The 20,948-nt window shown below is 52.8% G+C and overlaps 1 protein-coding gene across 12 annotated transcripts; it reads left to right on the forward strand.

Moving 5' to 3' along the window:
- The first annotated feature begins 114 nt into the window (after nucleotides 1-114).
- Fgd2 (FYVE, RhoGEF and PH domain containing 2) lies at nucleotides 115-16,915 on the forward strand. 12 transcript variants are annotated; one of them, XM_039098711.2, is made up of 17 exons: nucleotides 119-365; nucleotides 1,313-1,468; nucleotides 3,132-3,363; nucleotides 4,056-4,136; nucleotides 4,512-4,660; nucleotides 5,881-6,037; nucleotides 6,186-6,324; nucleotides 6,805-6,863; nucleotides 7,066-7,212; nucleotides 7,680-7,772; nucleotides 9,985-10,064; nucleotides 10,155-10,185; nucleotides 11,008-11,100; nucleotides 11,858-11,989; nucleotides 14,288-14,434; nucleotides 15,582-15,728; nucleotides 16,077-16,915. In XM_039098711.2, the coding sequence occupies exons 1-17, from the start codon at nucleotides 301-303 to the stop codon at nucleotides 16,290-16,292; spliced, it is 2,124 nt and encodes a 707-aa protein (XP_038954639.1). In that variant the 5' UTR covers nucleotides 119-300; the 3' UTR covers nucleotides 16,293-16,915. The 12 variants fall into 12 exon arrangements, with proteins under 12 accessions (XP_063135221.1, XP_038954643.1, XP_038954642.1 ...); XM_039098713.2 differs by lacking the exons at nucleotides 15,582-15,728; nucleotides 16,077-16,915 and adding an exon at nucleotides 14,674-15,481 and having other exon boundaries at nucleotides 118-365; XM_039098712.2 differs by lacking the exon at nucleotides 11,008-11,100.
- Nucleotides 16,916-20,948: the final 4,033 nt, after the last annotated feature.

A 20,948-nucleotide genomic window follows, 5' to 3' on the forward strand; every position in this document is an offset into this window, starting at 1 on the left:
AAAGGTCAGATGCCAAGAGTGCAGGGGCAGAGAACGTCACAAGCTCCTCCCACAGTAGGGAGAGCTCAACAGGCTCCTCCCACAGTAGGGAGCGCTGGTCTCTCTTCCAAGTCACTGGGACCACTTCCTCTTTTATCGCTCTGAAGATAGGAACTGCCCCAGGGCAGTCAGAAGAGATGGGCAGATTCCAGGCTGTGGTAGCCCTGCTTCCCGCGCAGGCCAGGGAGTGCTGAGGGCGCTGACCGCTTGCCCTCCTCCCTGCTTCTGGGGTAGCTGAGGACCACCTTGCAGGCTAGCAGAATGGAGCAAGCCTGTGCGAAGCAGGACTCAGTGTGCAACCTGGTGGCTGTGTTTGAGAACAGCAGGTACAGATGGTGGGGTTGGGGTCGAACCCTTCTATCTGGCCTGGTACTTTGGGAGGTCTCCAATACATGTGCACAGATCCCATTTAAACCAGGATACTAATGGGAACAAGAGGGCAGGATGCAGACAGTACAGAGCCATGCACCCTAGGCCAGTCTCCTAAGTTCCATTCTATACCTCAGGCCTTACCGGTGACCCTAGGGTGTATCTTGTTCTGTTCCCATCCTAGGGAAGAAAGAGGGGTCGCAGGGACTAGGCTGTTTGAGTTTCTGAGCTTTGGGATTGTGCTAATGCTTGTGTCTAAAGGGGAAAGACAAAGCCAAGGGTGGGAGGGGTCCTAGGTAGTCTTGGAGGGGTGTGAGTGTGAGACTTGAAGCCATTTTGCAGGCCTGTGATTTGGGAGTGTCTTTGGTACTGTGCTCTGGAAACACGCGCCAGATAGAGGTTTGGCCTCAGGAGGTTTGGTGGGGCGGCGGGGAGGGGGGGGGGAGTTGTGAGGTTCGGGGGTGTGGGGGTGGGGGAAGCTGTGAGGACCTGAGAGATGAGGGAAGGAGGGGCAGGTGGAGGGAGGGGCTGAGCCCTTGTTTATGCTAGAGGGTTCCAGAACCTGGGTATGCTTGAGTGGTTCTAGCTGAGTCCCCTTGCCTCCAGCTGCCAGATGCTGGGTAAGGCGGCTCTCGTACCTGAAGTTCCGAGAGAAGGACTCTGCTGTTAAATAACCCTCGGCCACTAGTGTTCCCAGCCCTAGGAAGCCACAAGAACACAGTGCAGTGCCTAGGGGTCTGTGGAGGGTGCAGAGATAGATTTCTACTTATGACACCAAATTTTGTCCTTCTGAGACACAAGGCCACAGGCTTTAGATGCCCTGGGAAGGCCTCCCTCCTGCGTTGTGAGGGTCAAGCACAGGAAGTGCCTGGGGCCTCCACTTGGAACCCTACATTCATTCCAGGGCAAGTTTCACTTCTGGAGTTGAGCAGCTTGACCCTGCCTCTCCAGGAGCCTGGCTGGACTCATTCTATTCAGCACCTGGGACAGCTCTTGGCCACGGCCTTCCTTGGACCACCACCCCAGATGTGGGGGACCACCACACTCAGAGTGCTGGAGGGTAGGCTCATGTGGGTGCCAGCTCTTGGGGTACTGAGCTATGCCAGTCTGCACCGTGCAGGGAGAGTAACCGTACAGAGGAGTGGGTCACAGGAAGCAGGGTCAGGAATATGAGAGTCAGGCTCTGAGCGAGGGGTACCATGCTGGCTTTTCTCTCTGTGGGGCCCTTGGCACCTACCTATCTGATCTGAAACTGAGGGCTAGAGAGGAAACAGACGCAGGCCTGAGTGCTTAGAAATGCAGAAGCTGAAACCAAGTGTACAGGAGAAAAACCTAAGACTCAGCACCCTCTCACCCCACTCCCACCGCCCTGGCTATAGGTCCTGAGGCCAAGGAACTCCATTTTCTGTGTCTGGAATTGGCTCCATATTCCTTCTGCCCCCACAATGCCCCGTGACCAGGGCAATAGCCTCAGCTCTCTGGGTCTCTCTGTCCTTGACATCAAGAGTAAAAAGACAGCTTAGCATGGAGGTTTGGGCCTCTGCCTTCCCCGCCTGGCCCACTTTCAGGTTCCCATCCTTTCTGCCTCAGTTTCCACATCTGCAGCATGGACGCATGGACGCAGAGACTTCTTTTCTTTTTTTTTTTTTTTCGGAGCCGGGGACCGAACCCAGGGCCTTGTGCTTGCTAGGCAAGCGCTCTACCACTGAGCTAAATCCCCAACCCTGAGACTTCTTTTCTGTCTGGGTTTGGAGGCTTGGTACCTGTCTGGCCTTTGTTACCCTGTCTGTCTTCCTCGTGGGGATGCCAACCCAATGACGTCACCCTGGCTATTTCTCTGCAGGTGCCTGGTAGGGATAACTCTGCCAGTGTGGGTTTCTCTGGCCTATGGGACTGGTAAATGCAGCAGCGCAGAGCTCTTCAGGCTGACTTTGCCCCCTCGTAACGGGGCATAAAGGGGTATAAGTGTCCCCAAAGAGGCCCAGCTTCAGCATCTGTGACCCTGTTCTGAATTACCCTATGGCTCCCACATTTCCCTCGATGTGTCGGGAGAGCTACAGAAAAGAAAGCAGGGATGAAGGCCAAAGCTGGACTTTGATCCTGAAGGAACCTCTAGAAAAAAAAAAAAAAAAAAAAACAATCTGTGTGTCAAAGGAGTGGTTCTCTCTAGACGTGCTTGCATCTGAAACAGGGAAGTATATAGTTCCCCAGAGAATAAAAGAGGTCATAGTGACTCATTTAGGGACTGATAGAGTTCCCCCCACCGGGGGTGGGGGGACGACTCAGAAGGATGGTGCTGGGGCCACGGCTCAGTTGGTAGGAGGATGTGCACAAGACCCTGTCCCCTAGGGGTTGGGGATTTAGCTCAGTGGTAGAGCGCTTGCCTAGCAAGCGCAAGGCCCTGGGTTCGGTCCCCAGCTCTGGAAAAAAAAAAAAAGACCCTGCGCCCTGCCCCCTGCCCCGTGTGAACCAGACGTAGTGGTACACGTATGTAATCCTGGCACCAGAAGTCCAAGGTCATCTTCCACCGTAAAGGCGGCCTTCAGTATGTGAGACCCTGGCTCACAAAAAGAGGGAGGAGTGGGTGGGTGAGGACCGAGGAGGATTCGGAAGTTCTGACAAGTTCCTACACTCTGCCGGGCCCTTGGGAGCCCATGAACACCAGTGGCTCGCTCACACCGGTTACCCTGAGGAGACCCTCCAGTGTGGTCTGTTCTCAGCAGGTCTCCGGGAGCAGCACCTGGACCCCATAGTTTTGAGGACCAGCCCCATAGCCCTGAACATCAGCTGCCCCTGTCCCCAGAGCCTTGGGAGGCACCCCCTGCCGGGGAGGCCTTGACGTCTGAGTTCCGGCCAGTCAGCAGGACATATCTGAATTCCCTCAAGAATAAGCTATCGAGTGGGGCTTGGAGGAAATCCTGCCAACCTGGGGCCAGTCCAGGGCCGGAGACTCAGGTGAGGGTTTGATCTCAGGACTGCTGACTCTGACTGGGGAATGGGTTAGAAGGACCCCTTGGCTTTCTGTCTCTCTTTCTCTCTCCTCTCTCTCTTCTTCCCCCTATTCAAGACAGGATCCTGCAGTGTAGCCCAGGCTGGCCTTAAACTCACATTCTCCTGCTTCTGTATCCCCAGTGCTGGGGTCACAGGTCACTCTAACTCTCCTTCTTATAAGGTCACCAACCACCCATCCTTATGACCTTATGTAACCTTAATGCTCCCCCAGCTCTGAGGCGCCAGAGGACGGCTCAGCTGCGATGCTAGGCCCCTTCTCCATGTGTCTTCCCCTTCATGCGTGAGGCCTCCTTCCACAGTGGCTCCTTGACTCCTTGCTCCCATGAAAGCCCGGGTAGAAGTTGCTTAGCCTTAAGACTCAGGCCTGAGGGGCTGGGGATTTAGCTCAGTGGTAGAGCACTTACCTAGGAAGCGCAAGGCCCTGGGTTCGGTCCCCAGCTCCGGAAAAAAAAGAACCAAAAAAAAAAAAAAAAAAAAAAAAGACTCAGGCCTGGAGCAGTGCATCTCTCTAGGCTGTATTCTGTAGGTCTACCAGGAAGGCAGGAATGCCAGAGGGTGTGCCCACCAGGCAGAGCAACATTGTCCTCCGAGGAGCGGCAAGCCAAGTTGTCCACCCTTCTCCTCAATCCCTGTAGGAACCTGAGGAGAAGAGGGTCGTGCAGGAGCTTCTGGAGACGGAGCAGGCCTACGTGGCTCGCCTGCACTTGCTTGACCAGGCCAGTCGGGGCTCCTCATCACCCACCATATCAGGAGTGCAGACACCAGGCCGGGATTTGGCTTTTGCTCAACCCACTGACCTCGTTGGGTGGCTTTGGGGCAGCGTCAGAACTGAACCCATTAGCACCTCATGTACTGCCTTTGGTCCTGGCCAACCTCATATATGCATTGGCTTCCCCACTGATTACCCTCACTAGATGCTCGGTAACCAAGGAAGGCCCAAAGCCTAGGAAGACACAGATAGAGCTGTTCCCTTGGCCAAGCCCTAGGGACTCCTGGCTTGTCTGCCCATCTGTAAGGTGGCCTGAATCCAGGGCGGTGGGCGGTGGCTTCCTCCTGAGTAGGGTGTGAGTAGCTGCTGGTTCCCTGTCTAGGTGTTCTTCCAGGAGCTGCTGAGGGAGGCGAGCCGTAGCAAGGCCTTCCCTGAGGACGTGGTGAAGCTCATCTTCTCCAATATCTCCTCCATCTACCGTTTCCACGCACAGTTCTTCCTCCCGGAGCTGCAGAGGCGCGTGGATGACTGGTGAGGACTCGAGTCACGGACCCGGGGTGAGGTTGCCTGTGAGGCCGTGTGCTTGAGTTTAGTTCTGGCCGTGGCTGTCTCCTGCAGGCCTCTACCTCTGGCACAGCCGGAGAAGACGGGGCCATTCTAGGCCCTGTGACTTAAGAGGTTGGGTGTCGTGGTACCGAGTGGGAACCTGGCCTTGATCTGTCGATAGGCTGATTTCCTAGCCAGCAGCTATGTGATGTTCACGCCATTGTTATATGGGAAGCCCTGATCCCAGCACCCGCATGTTGGTTCCCAACCATGTGTAGCTCCAGTTAGAAGGGGTCTAATAGCCTTCCTGTGGCCTCGGTGGATACCAGGCATGCACATGAGCACATACATACATGCATGCATGCATGCGTACATACATGCGTACATACATAATACATGCAGGCAAAACACTGATACACATAAATAAATCTAAAGAGAGATGGGCCTGAGGGCTGGGGAGATGGCTCAAATCAGTAAAGCTTTGCTAAACAACCCCACAGACCCGGCTTTAATGGCTGGGACTCACAGTGAAAGAAGAGAACCATTTTCCAACACTGTCCTCTGACCTCTACATGTGTGCTATGCTACAAGCATCACCCCCCCAACACACACACACAGGAGTGCACACACACATGCACACTCACATGACGGTAATAAATATGAACTTGTTAAAACGAGAGATAGAGTCGGGTGGAGACCCGTCTGGCCTACCCAGACCCAGAACAGTCTGCCAGGGCCACAAACAGGTCTGTCTCAAACAAAAAAAAGCAAGATGGGGGTGGGGGTGGGACGCAGGTCTATAAACTCACCCAACATCACACCCGTCTTTTCTGAGGAGGAAAACCAAGACTCGGAGAAGCTTCCACAAGGACACACGGCTTAGACTGAGGAGAGCAGAGACAGGCAGCCATCCTGGGCTGTACTCTCAGGCAACCTGTACATGGAGCCTGTCAGCTACACGTGGCCTTCTGCAGTCTCTCCAACCAGGCCTCAATGGGCCTCAGAGGGAGGCTAGCCAGGGACCAGGGCTCAGAGCGAAAGGAGGAGGCAGACCCTCAGGGAGCCACACTCTGACCTTCCCCCCTCAGCCCCCCCCCCCCCGCCTGAGGGAGCCTGGAAAGGCTATTGGGGGCTGGGAAGCATGAGTCTGGCTCAGGAGCCAAGACGGGAGTTGGCCAGACTGAATGCATCCCCTCCCAACTCAGGACAGCCACACCACGCATCGGGGATGTGATCCAGAAACTGGCCCCCTTTCTGAAAATGTACAGCGAGTACGTGAAGAACTTTGAGCGGGCGGCAGAACTGCTGGCCACCTGGATGGACAAGTCACAGCCCTTCCAGGAGGTGGTCACCCGCATCCAGGTGAGGGGCCCAGGGGAGGAGCCTGCACGGCTACCTGGTGAGCCTGACCTATCTCCCCCCCTCCCCCGCAAGCCATTTGGACAACCTCAGGTCTGGTACCCCATTTTCTCCACTCTCACTCTCCTGCCCGCCCCCCCTGCTCCCCAAGCGCAGTGAGGCCTCCGGCAGCCTGACCCTGCAGCACCACATGTTGGAACCTGTGCAGAGAATCCCACGGTACGAACTGCTGCTCAAGGAATATGTGCAGAAGCTGCCAGCCCAGGCCCCAGACCTCGAAGATGCCCAGAGTGAGGATACTCCGGGGGCCCAGGGAGCTGGGGATGGGGGTGGGGGGATCCTACTTGAAGACTGATTGGTTGGTGATGACCCATCGTCGGTCCTTTATCTGTGGTATCCACACCACGTGAGCCACAGACGAGGCAGGGTGGCAAGGCCCAGAGAGGTTAAGTGACTCGCCCATGGTCACACAGTTCAGAAAAGAGCAGAGCTGGGATTTGAACCTACACCTGTCGGGCATACACTCTTAGGTCAGGTTTTGCCCTGGGAGTAAGAGAGAATGGCTGAAGTCATCAATCTAGTCCCAGTGGCCTCAGGGTCCCCATCCTGGGTGGCTTCCATCTTCTAGACCGTCACTATGCTAGCCTGCTTGAGCAGGGCTGTGTTTGTGGTAGTTATGATAGGTGCTCCCGCCCCTGGTGCTATTGTAGAGCCCAAGCCCCGGGGGCTGCAGGTCTCCAGGAATGACTGGGGCTCTGTTCCCTTGCTAGGAGCGCTGGACATGATCTTCTCAGCCGCACAGCACTCGAACGCAGCCATTGCTGAGATGGTGAGGAGCCTGTCCTCGGAGTGGGCATGGGGGCATCCCCGGACACGCCCTGTCTCTTGGTCCTTGTATCCACTGATCCTATCCAGGGTACCTGCCCCATGCTACCTCCTTGCCTTTGGCTCCCCCATCCTATCCCATCAGGCACACTCTCAAGAAGCTGGGACCCTGCCCAGCCTAGGCTGAAGGTGTGCCCCATCTCCAGGAGCGGCTGCAGGGCCTGTGGGATGTGTACCAGCGCCTGGGCCTGGAGGATGACATTGTGGACCCTTCCAACACCCTGCTCCGAGAGGGCCCTGTTCTCAAGATCTCTTTCCGCCGCAGCGACCCAATGGAGCGCTACCTGGTTTTGGTAGGGGCTGCCGAGTGGCTGGTGGCTGAGGGGCCAGCTTTGCATCCCCCGCCCCCAGCAGAAATCAGGGTCTGAGCTCAGGTTGGCTTTAAGGCCCCTGTTGCTTCTGTGTGCTCTGAAGACGGCGCAGCATGAGGGAATTAGGTTAGCTGCCCCGGAAGTTCTGTTGAGCTGATTCTGGGAAACCGGAATCTTCTGAAACCAGGCAGCGTTGTTATCAGGAGGTGTATATCTCCTGTCAGCCCACAGGTCCTCTGGTTGCTTTGGTGCCCCAGTGCTCACGGTAGACCTAGACGGACCTTTGGGGCCCATCACTGCAGTTGGGGGCTAGACAGCCACGTCCTCACCCCATCCCGGATCGCTCTGTGAGCCAGCCTAGAATGTAACCAGAGGGGACGGGGAGGCGCGGGGGCCAGGGCACTCAAAGCACCCCGAGCTGCTGCCCATACCTCCCCATGTCCTCCCAGTTCAACAACATGCTTCTGTACTGCGTGCCCCGGGTCCTCCAAGTGGGTGCCCAGTTCCAGGTGAGGACCCGCATCGACGTGGCTGGCATGAAGGTGAGCTGTCCCCCAAAGAAGGCTCAGGGTGGGTTGACAACAGGGGCCAGAGTAGGTCCTTGTAAGGGTATGGCTCCCTCTGGGGCAGTTCACGACTCTGACAACCTCACGGTGCTTTCCTTGCTGTCTGCACCACCGTGGTTCAAAGGGTAATGTGTGGCCGCTGTTCTGAGACCACATGAAAAGGCCCTGTGTGCCTGCTCTGGGCTGCCACCCTTTGACAAGCCTGTCTCACTTGCTAGCGGCCCCATAGCGCCCTCTGCTGGACGTTGCTGGGCATGGTGGGAGAGAAGCTGTCTACGACAAATGGAAGCCTTTTTTTTTTTGAGTCAGGTTTAAGGGACGGTGGGGCTTGAACCACCTTGGGCGTTCTACCAACCTAGGACCTAGGACCTAGGACCCGGTGCAGGGCGCACGTCATTCGTACAAGACGATTGTGTCTGTGGTCTGAGATGGTCCTTGTGTTTCCCAGCCTAAAAAGGAGAGATTACAGAGGCACGCCATTCAGGAACCTCACATATAACCCAACAGGTTGTAACCTGCACAGGGATACCTCACCGCAGAGGTGCCATCGGTGACCTATGACAGATTGTAGAGTTACCGTGAGAGCCGGCCAGCAGGTGGCAGTCTAATATCTTGTTCTGATAAGATCCGGCCATGTGCCACTTGGCCACAGATATCAGGAGAGCCTTCTGAAGCAGGAGGCCCTTTGGTGATGAGCACAAAGAGCTGTGTGGGATAGAAAGACCCTGAACTGGGCCGGACCTGCAGAATGTGGCTGAGATGGCCTGGCAGGCATCCAAAACCTGGAGACTCTAATGAGGATCCCAGGGCACCTTGACTCAGGCTGGGAACTCTCTGGGGTTCCCCTTTCTTTCTTTCTTTTCTTTTTTTTTTTTTTTTGGTTCTTTTTTTCGGAGCTGGGGACCGAACCCAGGGCCTTGCGCTTCCTAGGTAAGCGCTACCACTGAGCTAAATCCCCAGCCCCTGGGGTTCCCCTTTCTTCACAAAGCCCTTCCTGCTTGGACTCCTCCAAGCTTTCAGCCTCCACCTTCTCCTGATCCCACCTCTGACAAGGGTGCTAACAGTTCATCCAGATCTCCCATGCTGCTCCCTCAGCGCCCGCCACCCCTCTCTTCCCAGGGCTTCTGTCCTTTGCAGCAGACTTCACAGCCCCCCCCCCCGGTCCCCCAGAATACAGGGTCCAGACTCCACCTAGCCCTTCCTGATCTGAGTCTGTGTAGAGAAGTCAGGCCACTGAGGGCTATAGGATCAGAGTCCTCAGGATTCTAGGGCTTAAGATCTGACTCAGATTCCTCATGCCAGTCTCTGTGCACATAGCTTGGGGTTAGGTCTGGGCCGACTAGGCCCTGGGGGAGGGGTGAGGATGAGTATTTAACCAACCTCAGTCTTTTTTTTTTTTAAATTTATTTATTTTTTTTTAAAGATTTATTTATTTCATGTACATGAGTACACTATTGCTGTCTTCAGACTTACAGATAGTTGTGAGCCACCATGTGGTTGCTGGGAATTGAACTCAGGACCTCTGGAAGAGCAATCAGTGCTCTTAACCTCTGAGCCATCTCTCCAGCCCCTAAATTTATTTTTTAAGATTTTATTTTATTGTATGAGTACACTGTAGCTGCCTTCAGACACACCAGAAGAGGGCATCAGATCTCATTACAGATGGTTGTAAGCCACCATGTGGTTGCTGGGATTTGAACTCAGGACCTCAGGAAGAGCAGTTGGTGCTCTTAACCACTGAGCCATCTCTCCAGCCCCCAACCAACCTCAGTCTTATGGCAGAAACCCAATGCTAGCTGCCTCATTTTGCCTCTTAAAAGCTGTGTGACCGGGCTGGGGAGATGGCTCCATGGTTAAAGAGCACTGAGTGCTCCTTCAGAGGTCCTGAGTTTGATTCCCAGCAACCACATGGTGGCTCACAACCATCTGTAATGAGATCTGATGTTTCATTTAGGCTACGAAGAAAACAACCCCAAAGGTTTTCCACAGACTCAAGTGATTTCAAGGTCCAGTCTCTATTTCTGGTGACCCTTCAGAACCGTCCCCTCCACTTCATACCGTGTCAGCACCGGTGCTGCTGACATAGTTCTGAAGTCTTCAGCCCCCTTTGTGCAGAGCTAGGCAAATGGCAGGGGAAGAACCCTCAGTGCGGGGATGTGATTCTGATGGTGCCTTCCTCTACCGGCAGGTGCGGGAGCTGACGGACGCTGAGTTCCCGCACTCCTTCCTGGTATCCGGCAAGCAGAGAACGTTGGAGCTGCAGGCCCGGTAGGTGCTAACGGGCTGGGACTGCCTGAGACCAGCAGATGACCCGGCTGGTACTGTCCTCTGCATTGGGTTCTCTTTCCTTCTGAGCAGGTCTCGAGAGGAAATGGTTTCTTGGATACAGGTATGGGCACTCCTGGGAGTCTGAACTAGGCCTACTTGAGAGGAATGGGAGAGAAGGGGTGTGTGTGTGTGTGTGTGTGTGTGTGTGTGTGTGTGTGTGTGTGTGTTCCAATACCTGGGTATGCCTGGTTGCCTCGTTTTTGTTTTTGTTTTTTTTCCTGTAGAGTTTAAATCAGCTATACCAAATCCTGTTATGCCTTTCTGGGTGGTTTGTAGCAACTATGTATGCATGCATGCATGCATGTATGTATGTATGTATGCATGCATGCATGCATGTATGTATGTATGTATGTATGCATGTATGTATCTATGTATGTATCTATGTATCTATGTATGTATCTATGTATCTATGTATGTATCTATGTGTATGTATGTATCTATGTGTGTATCTATGTGTGTATCTATGTGTGTATCTATGTGTGTATGTATCTATGTGTGTATCTATGTATCTATGTATGTATGTGTATGTGTGTATGTATGTATGCATCATACAGCTTTCTGCCTGCATGTATGCCTGCAGGCCAGAAGAGGGCATCAGATCTCAATACAGATGGTTGTGAGCCACCATGTGGTTGCTGGGAATTGAACTCAGGACCTCTGGAAGAGCAGACAGTGGTCTTAACCACCGAACCATCTCAGGTCTGGAGCAACTCTTATAACTCGGTTATAAGACTCGGGTTTGGCATGTATAACCTTGAGATGACAGCTTCTCCTTCATGTAGAGTCTGGGGCCTACTTCAGGCTGTACACTTAGCTAAATGTATTGGATGTGGGCAAGATGCCTTGGGCACCCCTCACCTCCCCAACCCCCACCCCCACTTAGGCCTGCCAGGCAGCTATTGACCAAGTCGAGAAGCGAAGTGAAACCTTCAAGGCTGCTGTCCAGGGACCTCAGGGGGACACACAGGAGCCCAAGGTAATAGGACCTTCTGCACCCCAAGGCTGAGTTTCAGGAACAAAGAGTGTCCCCTAACCAGGATTGACTTTACGTGAAGGGTCCAAGGAAGCCCTTCCACCCAGCATTACCCTCGGGTCAAGGGGGCCAAAGTTTCTGAGTTAGCAGTATCTCTCTTGTGTTGTGATCCAGCACTCGGGAGGTAGAGACAGGAGGATCGGAAGTTCAAGGTTATCCTCTGATTTTTAGTGAGTTCAAGGCAAGCTGGGGCCCCATGCGGCCCTAGCTCAAAAAGAACCTTCAAAAAATAGAAGGCAAATATTTTGCCTTTTGCTAGGTGTGTCATCAGACCTATAATTCCCAGCATTGTGCATTGGGGGCTAGCTTGGGCTACATAGTGAGTTCCAGACCAGACTTAGTTATACAGTAAGACTCTGTTTCGAAAACAAACAAAGCAAACATGTCTGCCGTTGGAGCCTTGAGTAGAGAGCTGTATGAAGACCAGGGAGGACCCCTGCATAGCCGAGGCTAGACTAGTAGATCTGAACTGATCAGAGAAGCAGGGAGAGTTGAAGGTGGGCTCCCGGATCTCAGCTCTGAACTCTGGCTTTCTGGGTGACACTCCCGAGTTGTTTGACCCCTCCAGGCCTGCTTCCTCACCTGTACAGTGAGACTATTAGCCAGCTCATAGCCAACTACCTCAAGCAAAGGTTGGGGGCCTCCAAGGGGTACAAGATGCCTCGAAGCGCCTACCCAGCCAGCTGCTCCCCTCCCTCAGCCACAGGCAGAGGAGCTGGGTCTCCGAGCACCTCAGTGGGTCCGAGACAAGATGGTGACCATGTGTATGCGCTGCCAGGAGCCCTTCAATGCCCTGACTCGTCGGCGTCACCACTGCCGGGCTTGTGGCTACGTGAGTACACATTGCAGGGACTGGGCACCCAGAACCTGCCTTTGCCCAGGACATTCCTACCTCCAACATCAGGCTCAAACTGAATCCTGTCCATCCTGGCCGGCTCTATAGCCTGGGTGTGTCCACTGCCCTTGTCTGTCCCACCTGTGATGCTGTGTGAAGCTCGGCAATGGGGACAGGAGATGGGTTCAGGGAAGTGAACCAGCCTGTGGAAGCTTCCTTCAGTGATCTTTCCTGTTACCTGCCCAGAGCTGAGCGTCTCTATCCCCTGCTGGGCACCCACCCACTGCCTACAATTTGCCAGTCCCACGACCTGGTATGTCCCTGGTATTAGCAGAGGCTAATCCTCTCTCTTCTCCTTTTATACATTGCAAACTCCAAATTCCTCGGCAGGCCTCCGTTTCCCCACCTGAGTCCTAAAGTATAATCTTGTGAGATGGGAGCAGGAGGGCCACGAGTTCACAGCCAGCTTGAGCTACCTAGCAAGACTGTAGTATTCAAAGTCTTTTAAGTACAATGATATGCCTTCTAGATGCCTCAGGGATGATGGCGTTCGCCACCAAACCTGATGACCTGAGTTCAACCCCTGGGACTCATAGAGCAGAAGGAAAAACTGATTCCTGTAAGATTATCCCAACTTTCCAACTTCCACAGCTATACCATTGTGTGTGTGTGTGTGTGTGTGTGTGTGTGTGTGTGTGTGTGCGCGCGTGCATACACACTCACTCTTGTACATGCTCACAAACACTAAATGGTTAAAAAAAATAGCCAACAATAGCTTGAAGCCAAATGACTGATGCATGCATATAATCTCAGCACATGGAAGGAGGAAGTAGGATCAGAAGTTCCAAGTCAGCCTGGACTACATAGTGAGTTCGGGGACAGCCTGGGCTACATAGTGAGTTTTGGGTCAGCCTGGGCTACATAGTGAGTTCAGGGTCAGCCTGGGCTACATAGTGAGTTCTGGGTCAGCCTGGAACATGGCTACGTGAGACCCTACCTCAGAAAAGCAAATGAGGTTGTTGAAGAGAAAATGATGTGTTTAATAATTATATGAAATAAATTTCTCAATAAAGACAGAGGAGAGATGGCTCGATACTTAAGAGCACTTGGTGCCCTTGCAGAAGACTCCAGCTCCAGTGACACCTCCTCCTGGCCCCCACAGTCACCCACACGCATGTGGTGTACGCTCACACAGAAGACATAAGTAGGAAATAAGAAGAGAAGTGCTTACATGTCTCAATAAAAGCATAATACACTCCCAAGGCGCGCACGCATGCACGCAGGCCCAGGTGTCCTCACCCTGACTCCTGGGTGTCTCAGGCCCGTGCATGTCCTCTTTGGGGAGTCAGTGAGTCACCATTTCGTTTCGTGTTCAGTTGCCAGTTTCTGTCTTCCCTTTCTGCCTCAGGCGCCCTGTGAAGGCGGGGTACACAGTGACTCCCCGAGAGTAGCCACACCCAGCATGCCCGGGGCACCCCGGTCTTCCTCAGAGTCACACTCATGGTACCCGGAGTTTCTCTCCACACCTCCCTCACCTAGTATCGCTGAACATCCTCACACACCTTCAGCTGGGAGCTGGGTGGCTGGGCTCCCCAGAACACCTGACGGGTCTTCCTGACCCTCCCTTCTACAACAGGTGACAAACACTGTTTTGTTTTGTTTTGTTTTGTTTTGTTTTGTTTTTCTTTTCTTTTTTTCTTTTTTTCTTTTTTCTTTTTTCTTTTTCTTTTCTTTTCTTTTTTTTTTTCGGAGCTGGGGACCGAACCCAGGGCCTTGCACTTGCTAGGCAAGCGCTCTACCACTGAGCTAAATCCTCAACCCCGACAAACACTGTTTTGTTTGAGACTGGGCCTCACATAGTCCAGGCTGGCCTTGAACTGCCCCCCACCCCCCCCCGCCACCATTCCCTGCCCTCCCACCCCACCTCCAATCTCCCCACTTTGTTTAACAACTGAGAACTACATCCCCATCTGTAAACCCTGGGACCTTAAAGGCGCCATTTCGGGGCTGCCAGTTAGCTGTGTGGCCTAACCAGTCACTTTCTCCTCTGAGTCACCCTGCCCTAGCTGTTTCATCAGAGGGCGTGCATGTATGTGTGGGGGGTTGCGGGGGCAGAGTCCTGCCCTTGCTGGGGCCAGTGAGGTTCTGGTAGCTACAGCTTGTTCTGCCTAGCCATCCCGGACCCAGCCCCATGTAAGAGGCTCATGCAGGGAAAGTGGGTAGGTAGGGCTGTGCAGTGGGGCTGGGCTCCTGTGACCAACCAAGCTTCCTTAACCCTGCTGCCCCCATCCACAGGTAGTGTGTGCAAAGTGTTCTGACTACCGTGCGGAGCTGAAATATGACGGCAACAGGCCCAACCGAGTCTGCCTGACCTGCTACACGTTCCTCACCGGAAACCTGCTCCCTGACAGCAAGGAGGACAAGAGGCGAGGCATCTTGGAGGTGAGGGCTGGAAGCGTCCTTCCCATAATTCTCTTTGCAGAAGACTCTGTCCAGGGTTCTGAGAAACAAGCCACCACCGCTCCCCTCCCCTCATCTTTCAACCCACAGACAATCCCTCTCCTCTAGTCCAAACATACCAGACCTGACAACAGCCAGGAGCCATGGGCTGTAGGGTATTACTTGGTCTCCCCCACTCCTCTGTGTCCCCATCCAGTAACAGCATGGCCTGTCTGTTCCAGTTCACGCTCCTAGGGCCCACCCCACAGTTCTGCAAGGCGAAGACGTGAATGTGCCAGCTGACCTTGTGTGATAAGTGGGGATACCCAGGCTCCAGTCAGGCGGACTGCAGGCACCATTCTAACTGGAAGGGGCCTCGGAAACCCAGTCTGCAGGTCTCCTCTGTGATCTGACTACCAGCCTCAAGCCCTCCCAGAACCACTCCCCGTTCTATGAGCATGAGCTATGGCAACCCGTCGTGGTCATCTTTGAGCTCCCCCATGCTCACACCAGAGTCTGGTGTGCAGCTTCCTGTAGCTCATGGGGGACAAGAGTATCAGGAGTCTCTTGGAAAATAGTTCACCCACGAGCAAGTTGGTTTCTCCTCATAGACTCCAGCTCCCTCTCTACCCCAAATGTCCCCTCGAACCAGCCTCACAATTGGGCAAAAGACCTGCTTCCATAGTCTCATGCCTGTCATGCCCCAACTCTGTCCCTTGACCAGCTCGGGTGGACAGCCCTGTCTCCCACAGCTCGGGCTCTGGCACTCACCCACACCTCATCACTCCCATGGTTCTGCCTGCTGTTGGCCAGCATGAACTAGGACAGTGGAGTCTCTGAGCCTCGGAGACAAATGACCTGTCATTCCTTGTAGCATCCTGCAGAGATTAAGGATAGTGATTGTGTCAGGAGTGATGGCATATATGCCCAGAACCCCAGAATCCTGGGGTGTGGGGAAGATGATCAAGAGTTCAAAGCCATCCCTTGCCACATACCAAATTTTAGGTTAGCCTGGGCTACATGAGCCTCTGTCTTAAAAAAAAAAAGAAAGAAAGAAAAAAAAGTAGTGATTGTAAAGTTTCAGGGCTGATGTCTGGTCCCATGACACCTTGTGGGCACTCTGTCACCTGACTGTCCTTTCTACTTTCAGAAAGAGACCTCCGCAGGGCCCGACCAGAGTGTGGTGTGCAGTTTCCTGCAGCTCATGGGGGACAAGAGTATCAGGAGCATTCCCCGGAGCTGGTGTGTGATCCCCCGGGATGACCCGCTTGTGCTGTATGTCTATGCAGCCCCCCAGGTATGCCATGTCTGTTCCAGCTAGGCCTCCCCACTCTCACAGGGGAGGGGAAAGTGGGCTGGGGGGATTATTTGCCCAACAGGGACACAGTTTCTTCAAGTTATAGGTTACTGAGCTTTAGAGCTGGGCTCAGACTGAAGAACGGCTCATTCTTCCCTCCTTCTCTTCCTCCTCTTCCTCCTCCTCTTTCTCCTCCTCTCCTCTTCCTCCCTCCCCTCCTCCTCCTTTTCCTCCATCTTCCAACAGGCCCCGTCCCTCAAGGGCTTCTGGTGCAAGCAAACATGTGTGGCTGTCAGGGTCTGCGAGGCTAAATTGGGGGATGGTAACCCATGGCTTTTTTCCCACCAGGACATGAAGGCTCACACCTCCATCCCCTTGCTGGGTTATCAGGTGACTTCAGGGCCCCAGGGGGACCCTCGGGTTTTCCAGCTGCAACAGTCAGGCCAGCAGTACACCTTCAAGGCTGAGTCTGTGGAGCTGCAGGGCCGCTGGGTGAGAGCTATCAAGCGTGCGGCCAGCGGCTGGACCCCCGAGGGACCTGACGAAGAAGACATGTCTGACTGACTGAACCACAGCTGGCTGCTCATCGAGAACCTTGTCCATGACAGTTTTCCCACGGCTCTGTCATTTTACCCCAGGCTACCCCTGACCCATCTGTTGTCCATACCAAGATGATTCGTCTGACTCTGCATCCAGCAGACATGGGTCCTTTCCTTCAGGAAGGCACACATGTCCCAGCCGGCTTGGGGGCTGAAGACTGGGGAGGAGGGTGTCCCCAGACCACGCTAAAATGGAGAAGTATGACCTACGTCGCAGTTTAATGGGTAGCGTGCCGGCCTAGCATGCATAAAACCCTGGGTTCATTCCTCAGCAACATAAACCGGGCATGGTAATACATGCCAACACTTGGATGGGTAGAGGAAGGAGAACGAAAAGTCGAGGTTACCCTTGGCTACATAGTTAAGGTCTAACATGGGCTACATGAGAAACTCAGCGCATGCGCACTCGCGCAAACACACATACACATCAAAGTAAAATATGAAAAGTGCCAGTAACCAGGACCGTCGGTGCCCTGGTGAGGGTATGAGCCTGGCTGTGAGTCGGTCACCTAGGAAGCTTTAAAAGGGTCCAGGGGAAAAAAGAGACACCAACTAACTTTGAAATTAAACAATGTCCCTGTCTATTCACAAGGCTTTTTATCTGCTTGATCTGAGAAGGGGGAGGCCAGAGAACATGGGGGATGCCATGGGAGGATCCTAGGTACCGGGCCCTATGCACCACGGCCAGGGAGGAAGCTGAAAGCCACTCAGGGTATCCTGCAAAGTCAGAGGAACCATGATTGGAGTAGCAAGATCCCATGAGGCCATGTGTGTGTATGTGTGCGTGTATGCATGCGTGTGGTGTGCATTATGCTTGTGTGGTGTTCATGTGTGCTTGTGTGGGGTGTGTGCACACACATGTGTGTGGTGTGCATGTATGTGTGTACAGGTTTGTGTGTAGGGTGTGTGTGGTGACACACTTATGTGTGTGATATGTGTGTGTGGTGTGCATGTGTGCTTGTGCATGTGTGTGTGTGGTGTGGTATGTGTGTGGTGTGGGTGTGCTTATGTGTGTGCGGTGTGCATGTCTCTGTGTCTGTCTCTCTGTACATGTGTATTTTGAGTCAGGGTCTCAGTATATAGTCTTGTAGCCCTGGCTGGCCTGTACTGGCTATGTAGCTCAGGCTAGTCTTACAGAGGACCCACTGTCTGTCTCCTGAGTGCTAGGATTAGAGACAGACAAGTCCACATGAGGGTGCTGTAGCAATCATTATGAGCTAAAACCACTGCTTTCCAGTGAGGACATCAACTCAGAGAGGTTACTGATTGCCTCTGGGTCACACAGCCAGTGCATAGGAGAGCCAGCAACATGGGGACAGAAAAAAGAGGGTGAGGGAGCGTTGGAGGGACATGGAGATGAAACTTTCTCCTCCCCTCAGGGATGCTTGGAGCCAGCGAGATGGTTCAGCAGGTCAGGATAGAAGCTCCTCAAACAAGCTGGAGAGATGGCTCAGTGGTTAGAGCGCAGACCGCTCTTCCAGAGGTCCTGAGTTCAAATCCCAGCAACCACATGGTGGCTCACGACCATCTGTAATGAGATCCGGTGCCCTCTTCTGGTGTGTCTGAATGACAGCTACAGTGTACTTATAGATAATAAATAAATCTACCATAGGATCCTAAGTCAGCACTCCATGGATACCTGCACATCTGTGTTTCCTGTCCGGGTTAATTAGAGAACCGGACCAGCCCAGATAAATGATAAAATGAGTTAAATGTACGTAGTGGGATCGTATGCAGTCGCGAAGAGGAACATTGTCATCACACTTGCATGGAATGTGATTACGTTGAAGCAAAGTAAGCCAGACTCAGAAAGACAGACACCAGACACAGATTCCACACGCACACAATCTTTGCATTGGAGAGATGGCTTTTGCAGAGACCTGGGTTTGGTTCCCAGCTAGGGAGGGGACTTTTTTCTTTTTTTCTTTTTTCTTTTATTCAGAGCTGGGGACCAAACCCAGGGCCTTGCGCTCGCTAGGCAAGCGCTCTACCGCTGAGCTAAATCCCCAACCCCGCCCTCTTTTCTTCTTGACATGAGCGCCCTGTGTTGCATCTTTCTTTCTTTTTTCTTTCTTTCTTTTTTTTTTTTTTTTTTTTTTTTTTGGTTCTTTTTTTCGGAGCTGGGGACCGAACCCAGGGCCTTGCGCTTCCTAGGCAAGCGCTCTACCACTGAGCTAAATCCCCAACCCCACGCGGCATCTTTCCATCCGGAGCCACACCCTCAGCTCCAAATCAGCTCGTTGACCCTAGTCTGACGATGTGGCAGAGTCCAGGAAAGATGGGATGACTTGTCTCCGGCCGCTCAATGACTGACAGTTTCCGAGTCAAACCCAGCCAACACTAGGGGGCAGCATCTCCCAGGAGTTAGTGTCCAGCCCACCACAGAGCCCCGCCCCCAACCCCCTGCGGTTTGCGTCCACTAAGGCATCTCTACTCTGGATTGGGTTACCTCACACTGGTCCTACATCCCTGAGGCTGGAGAGGAGGCAGCTGCTGAATGAATCTGAATGAAAGAGCTTCTTGGTGGCCTTTTATCTTTTATCTTTTTTTTTTTTTTAAGATGTATTTATTTGGGGTTGGGGATTTAGCTCAGTGGTAGAGCGCTTGCCTAGGAAGCGCAAGGCCCTGGGTTCGGTCCCCAACTCCGAAAAAAAGAACCAAAAAAAAAAAAAAAAAGATGTATTTATTTATATGAGGACCCTGTAGCTGTCCTCAGACACACCAGAAGAGGGCATCGGATCCCATTAAAGATGATTGTGAGCCACCATGTGGTTGTTGGGATTTGAACTCAGGACCACTGGAAGAGCAGTCCGTGTTCTTAACCGCTGAGCCATCTCTCCAGCCCTACTTTTATCTTTTTTTTTTTTTTTTTTTTTTTTTTTTTTTTGGAGCTGGGGACCGAACCCAGGGCCTTGCGCTTCCTAGGTAAGCGCTCTACCACTGAGCTAAATCCCCAGCCCCTACTTTTATCTTTTAAATTATTTATTTCTTTTTATTTATGTGTGTGTGCGCGCATGCGCGCGTGCGGAAGAAGCCAGAAGAGGCCTTGGATTCCCCTGGGATGCCAGGTCTCATGTGCCCAGGCTGTTTTTGAAATGAATGATATTAAAGTTCTGATCCTTTTGTCTCTCTCCCTGTTCGTTTATGCAGTAGAGCTGGGTCCCAGAGATCCTGAATGTCAGATGATTCTCTACAAATCAAACCAAACGACCCTCATTTTTAGAATAAGTCCTTCTAGTCCTAAACCCACCTGCTTCCCTGTCAGCATGGATTCCAAAGGGAGCTCTTGCGAAGCCTCTTCCCCATTCCGCCCTGCTACTCCCTGCTCTAAGCCATGACGCGCTGGCTTAACCTTCCCTGGTTCCCGCTTGCCCCTTGACGGTCATTCTTTACACAAATCCCTTTTCTTTCTTTCCAGACACCAGGTAGCTTGGAACTCCTTGTGTGGATCAGGCTGGCTTTGAACTCAGAGATCCACCAGCCTCTGTCTCCTGAATGTCAGGGTTAATACCACACCTGACCACATTTATTTTTTTATGTATACAAGTACACTGTAGCTGTATTTATATACAAGACATCAGATGGTTGTGAGCCACGATGTGGTTGCTGGGATTTGAACTCAGGATCTCTGGAAGAGCAGTCAGTGCTCTTAACCGCTGAGCCATCTCTCCAGCCCAACACATGAATCCTTCTAATTCTGAAACTGTGTTAAATGAGATGTCTCCCATAGGCCAGGCATTTGAACACTTGGTCCTCTCTGTCTCTGTCTCTCTGTTTCTCTGTGTGTCTCTGTGTCTGTCTCTGCCTCTCTCTCCCCTTCCCATCCCCCCGTAGCACTTGCTGTTAAAGGTGTGGGTGAGCTCTCAGCCATTTCTTCCTTCTCACCAGTCTTTGCCTGTCAGCTACTACGATTCCTGGCTATGATGGGGACAGATTCTTTCTCACTGGAACTGGAAGCCCAGATAAATCCTTTCTTTTATAAGATTCTTGATCAAGATATTTTTATCACAGCAATAGAAAAGTGACCAAGACGTGTGTGTCAAGAGGTGGTTCCCATCTACAGTGACATCAGGTTAGAAGTCTGTCTGATGGACTCCTCTCTTTGTGAGTCACCAGGCCCTTTGAGATCTAGCCCTCGGGTCACTTCTCAAAAGATAACCTTCTCTATGATCAAGGCTCCCAGTGAACCCCAGGGCCTTTGTACCTGTGGCTCCTTCAATGGAGACTCTCTGGCACAACCCCTAATGGACTCAGGCCTCTGCCTCAATGGTCTTCCTCAGGGAGGCTCCCTGACCAGCTTCCTAGTACCCCTTTCCCACACTGTCTTTTGACTTTGCTTCCATAACTGTCTGTAGCTGTTACCCCGACGTCAGTGGTGTTGAGTCTGTTTTCTGTTTGTCTGACTAGAATTTGTCTCTAAAAATATTAAATTCGGCTTTCTGGAGAACAGAGTCCTTGACTCTCTGGTACCAGGCACTCCAGATGGCAGAATGATTTGGGTGCCTCAGCCACGATGACGACAATGGCCTCCTCAGGGTCATGGTTATGATGGTGTCACAGGGTTCCATGTCTGTCAACTCCCCGAGTATCTACTCCTTAATTTGGCACTGGTTCCCAGAGG

This window comes from Rattus norvegicus, chromosome 20 (genome assembly GCF_036323735.1).
Source record: "Rattus norvegicus strain BN/NHsdMcwi chromosome 20, GRCr8, whole genome shotgun sequence".
Taxonomy (NCBI): Eukaryota; Metazoa; Chordata; class Mammalia; order Rodentia; family Muridae; genus Rattus; species Rattus norvegicus.

Coding starts and splice junctions, on each gene's coding strand:
- Fgd2 (XM_039098711.2), top strand. CDS start 301: ATGGAGCAAGCCTGTGCGAAGCAGGACTCAGTGTGCAACCTGGTGGCT. Junction 11,101..11,857: donor GGGACACACAGGAGCCCAAG/GTAATAGGACCT, acceptor CCCCTCCCTCAG/CCACAGGCAGAGGAGCTGGG. Junction 11,990..14,287: donor ACTGCCGGGCTTGTGGCTAC/GTGAGTACACAT, acceptor CCCCATCCACAG/GTAGTGTGTGCAAAGTGTTC.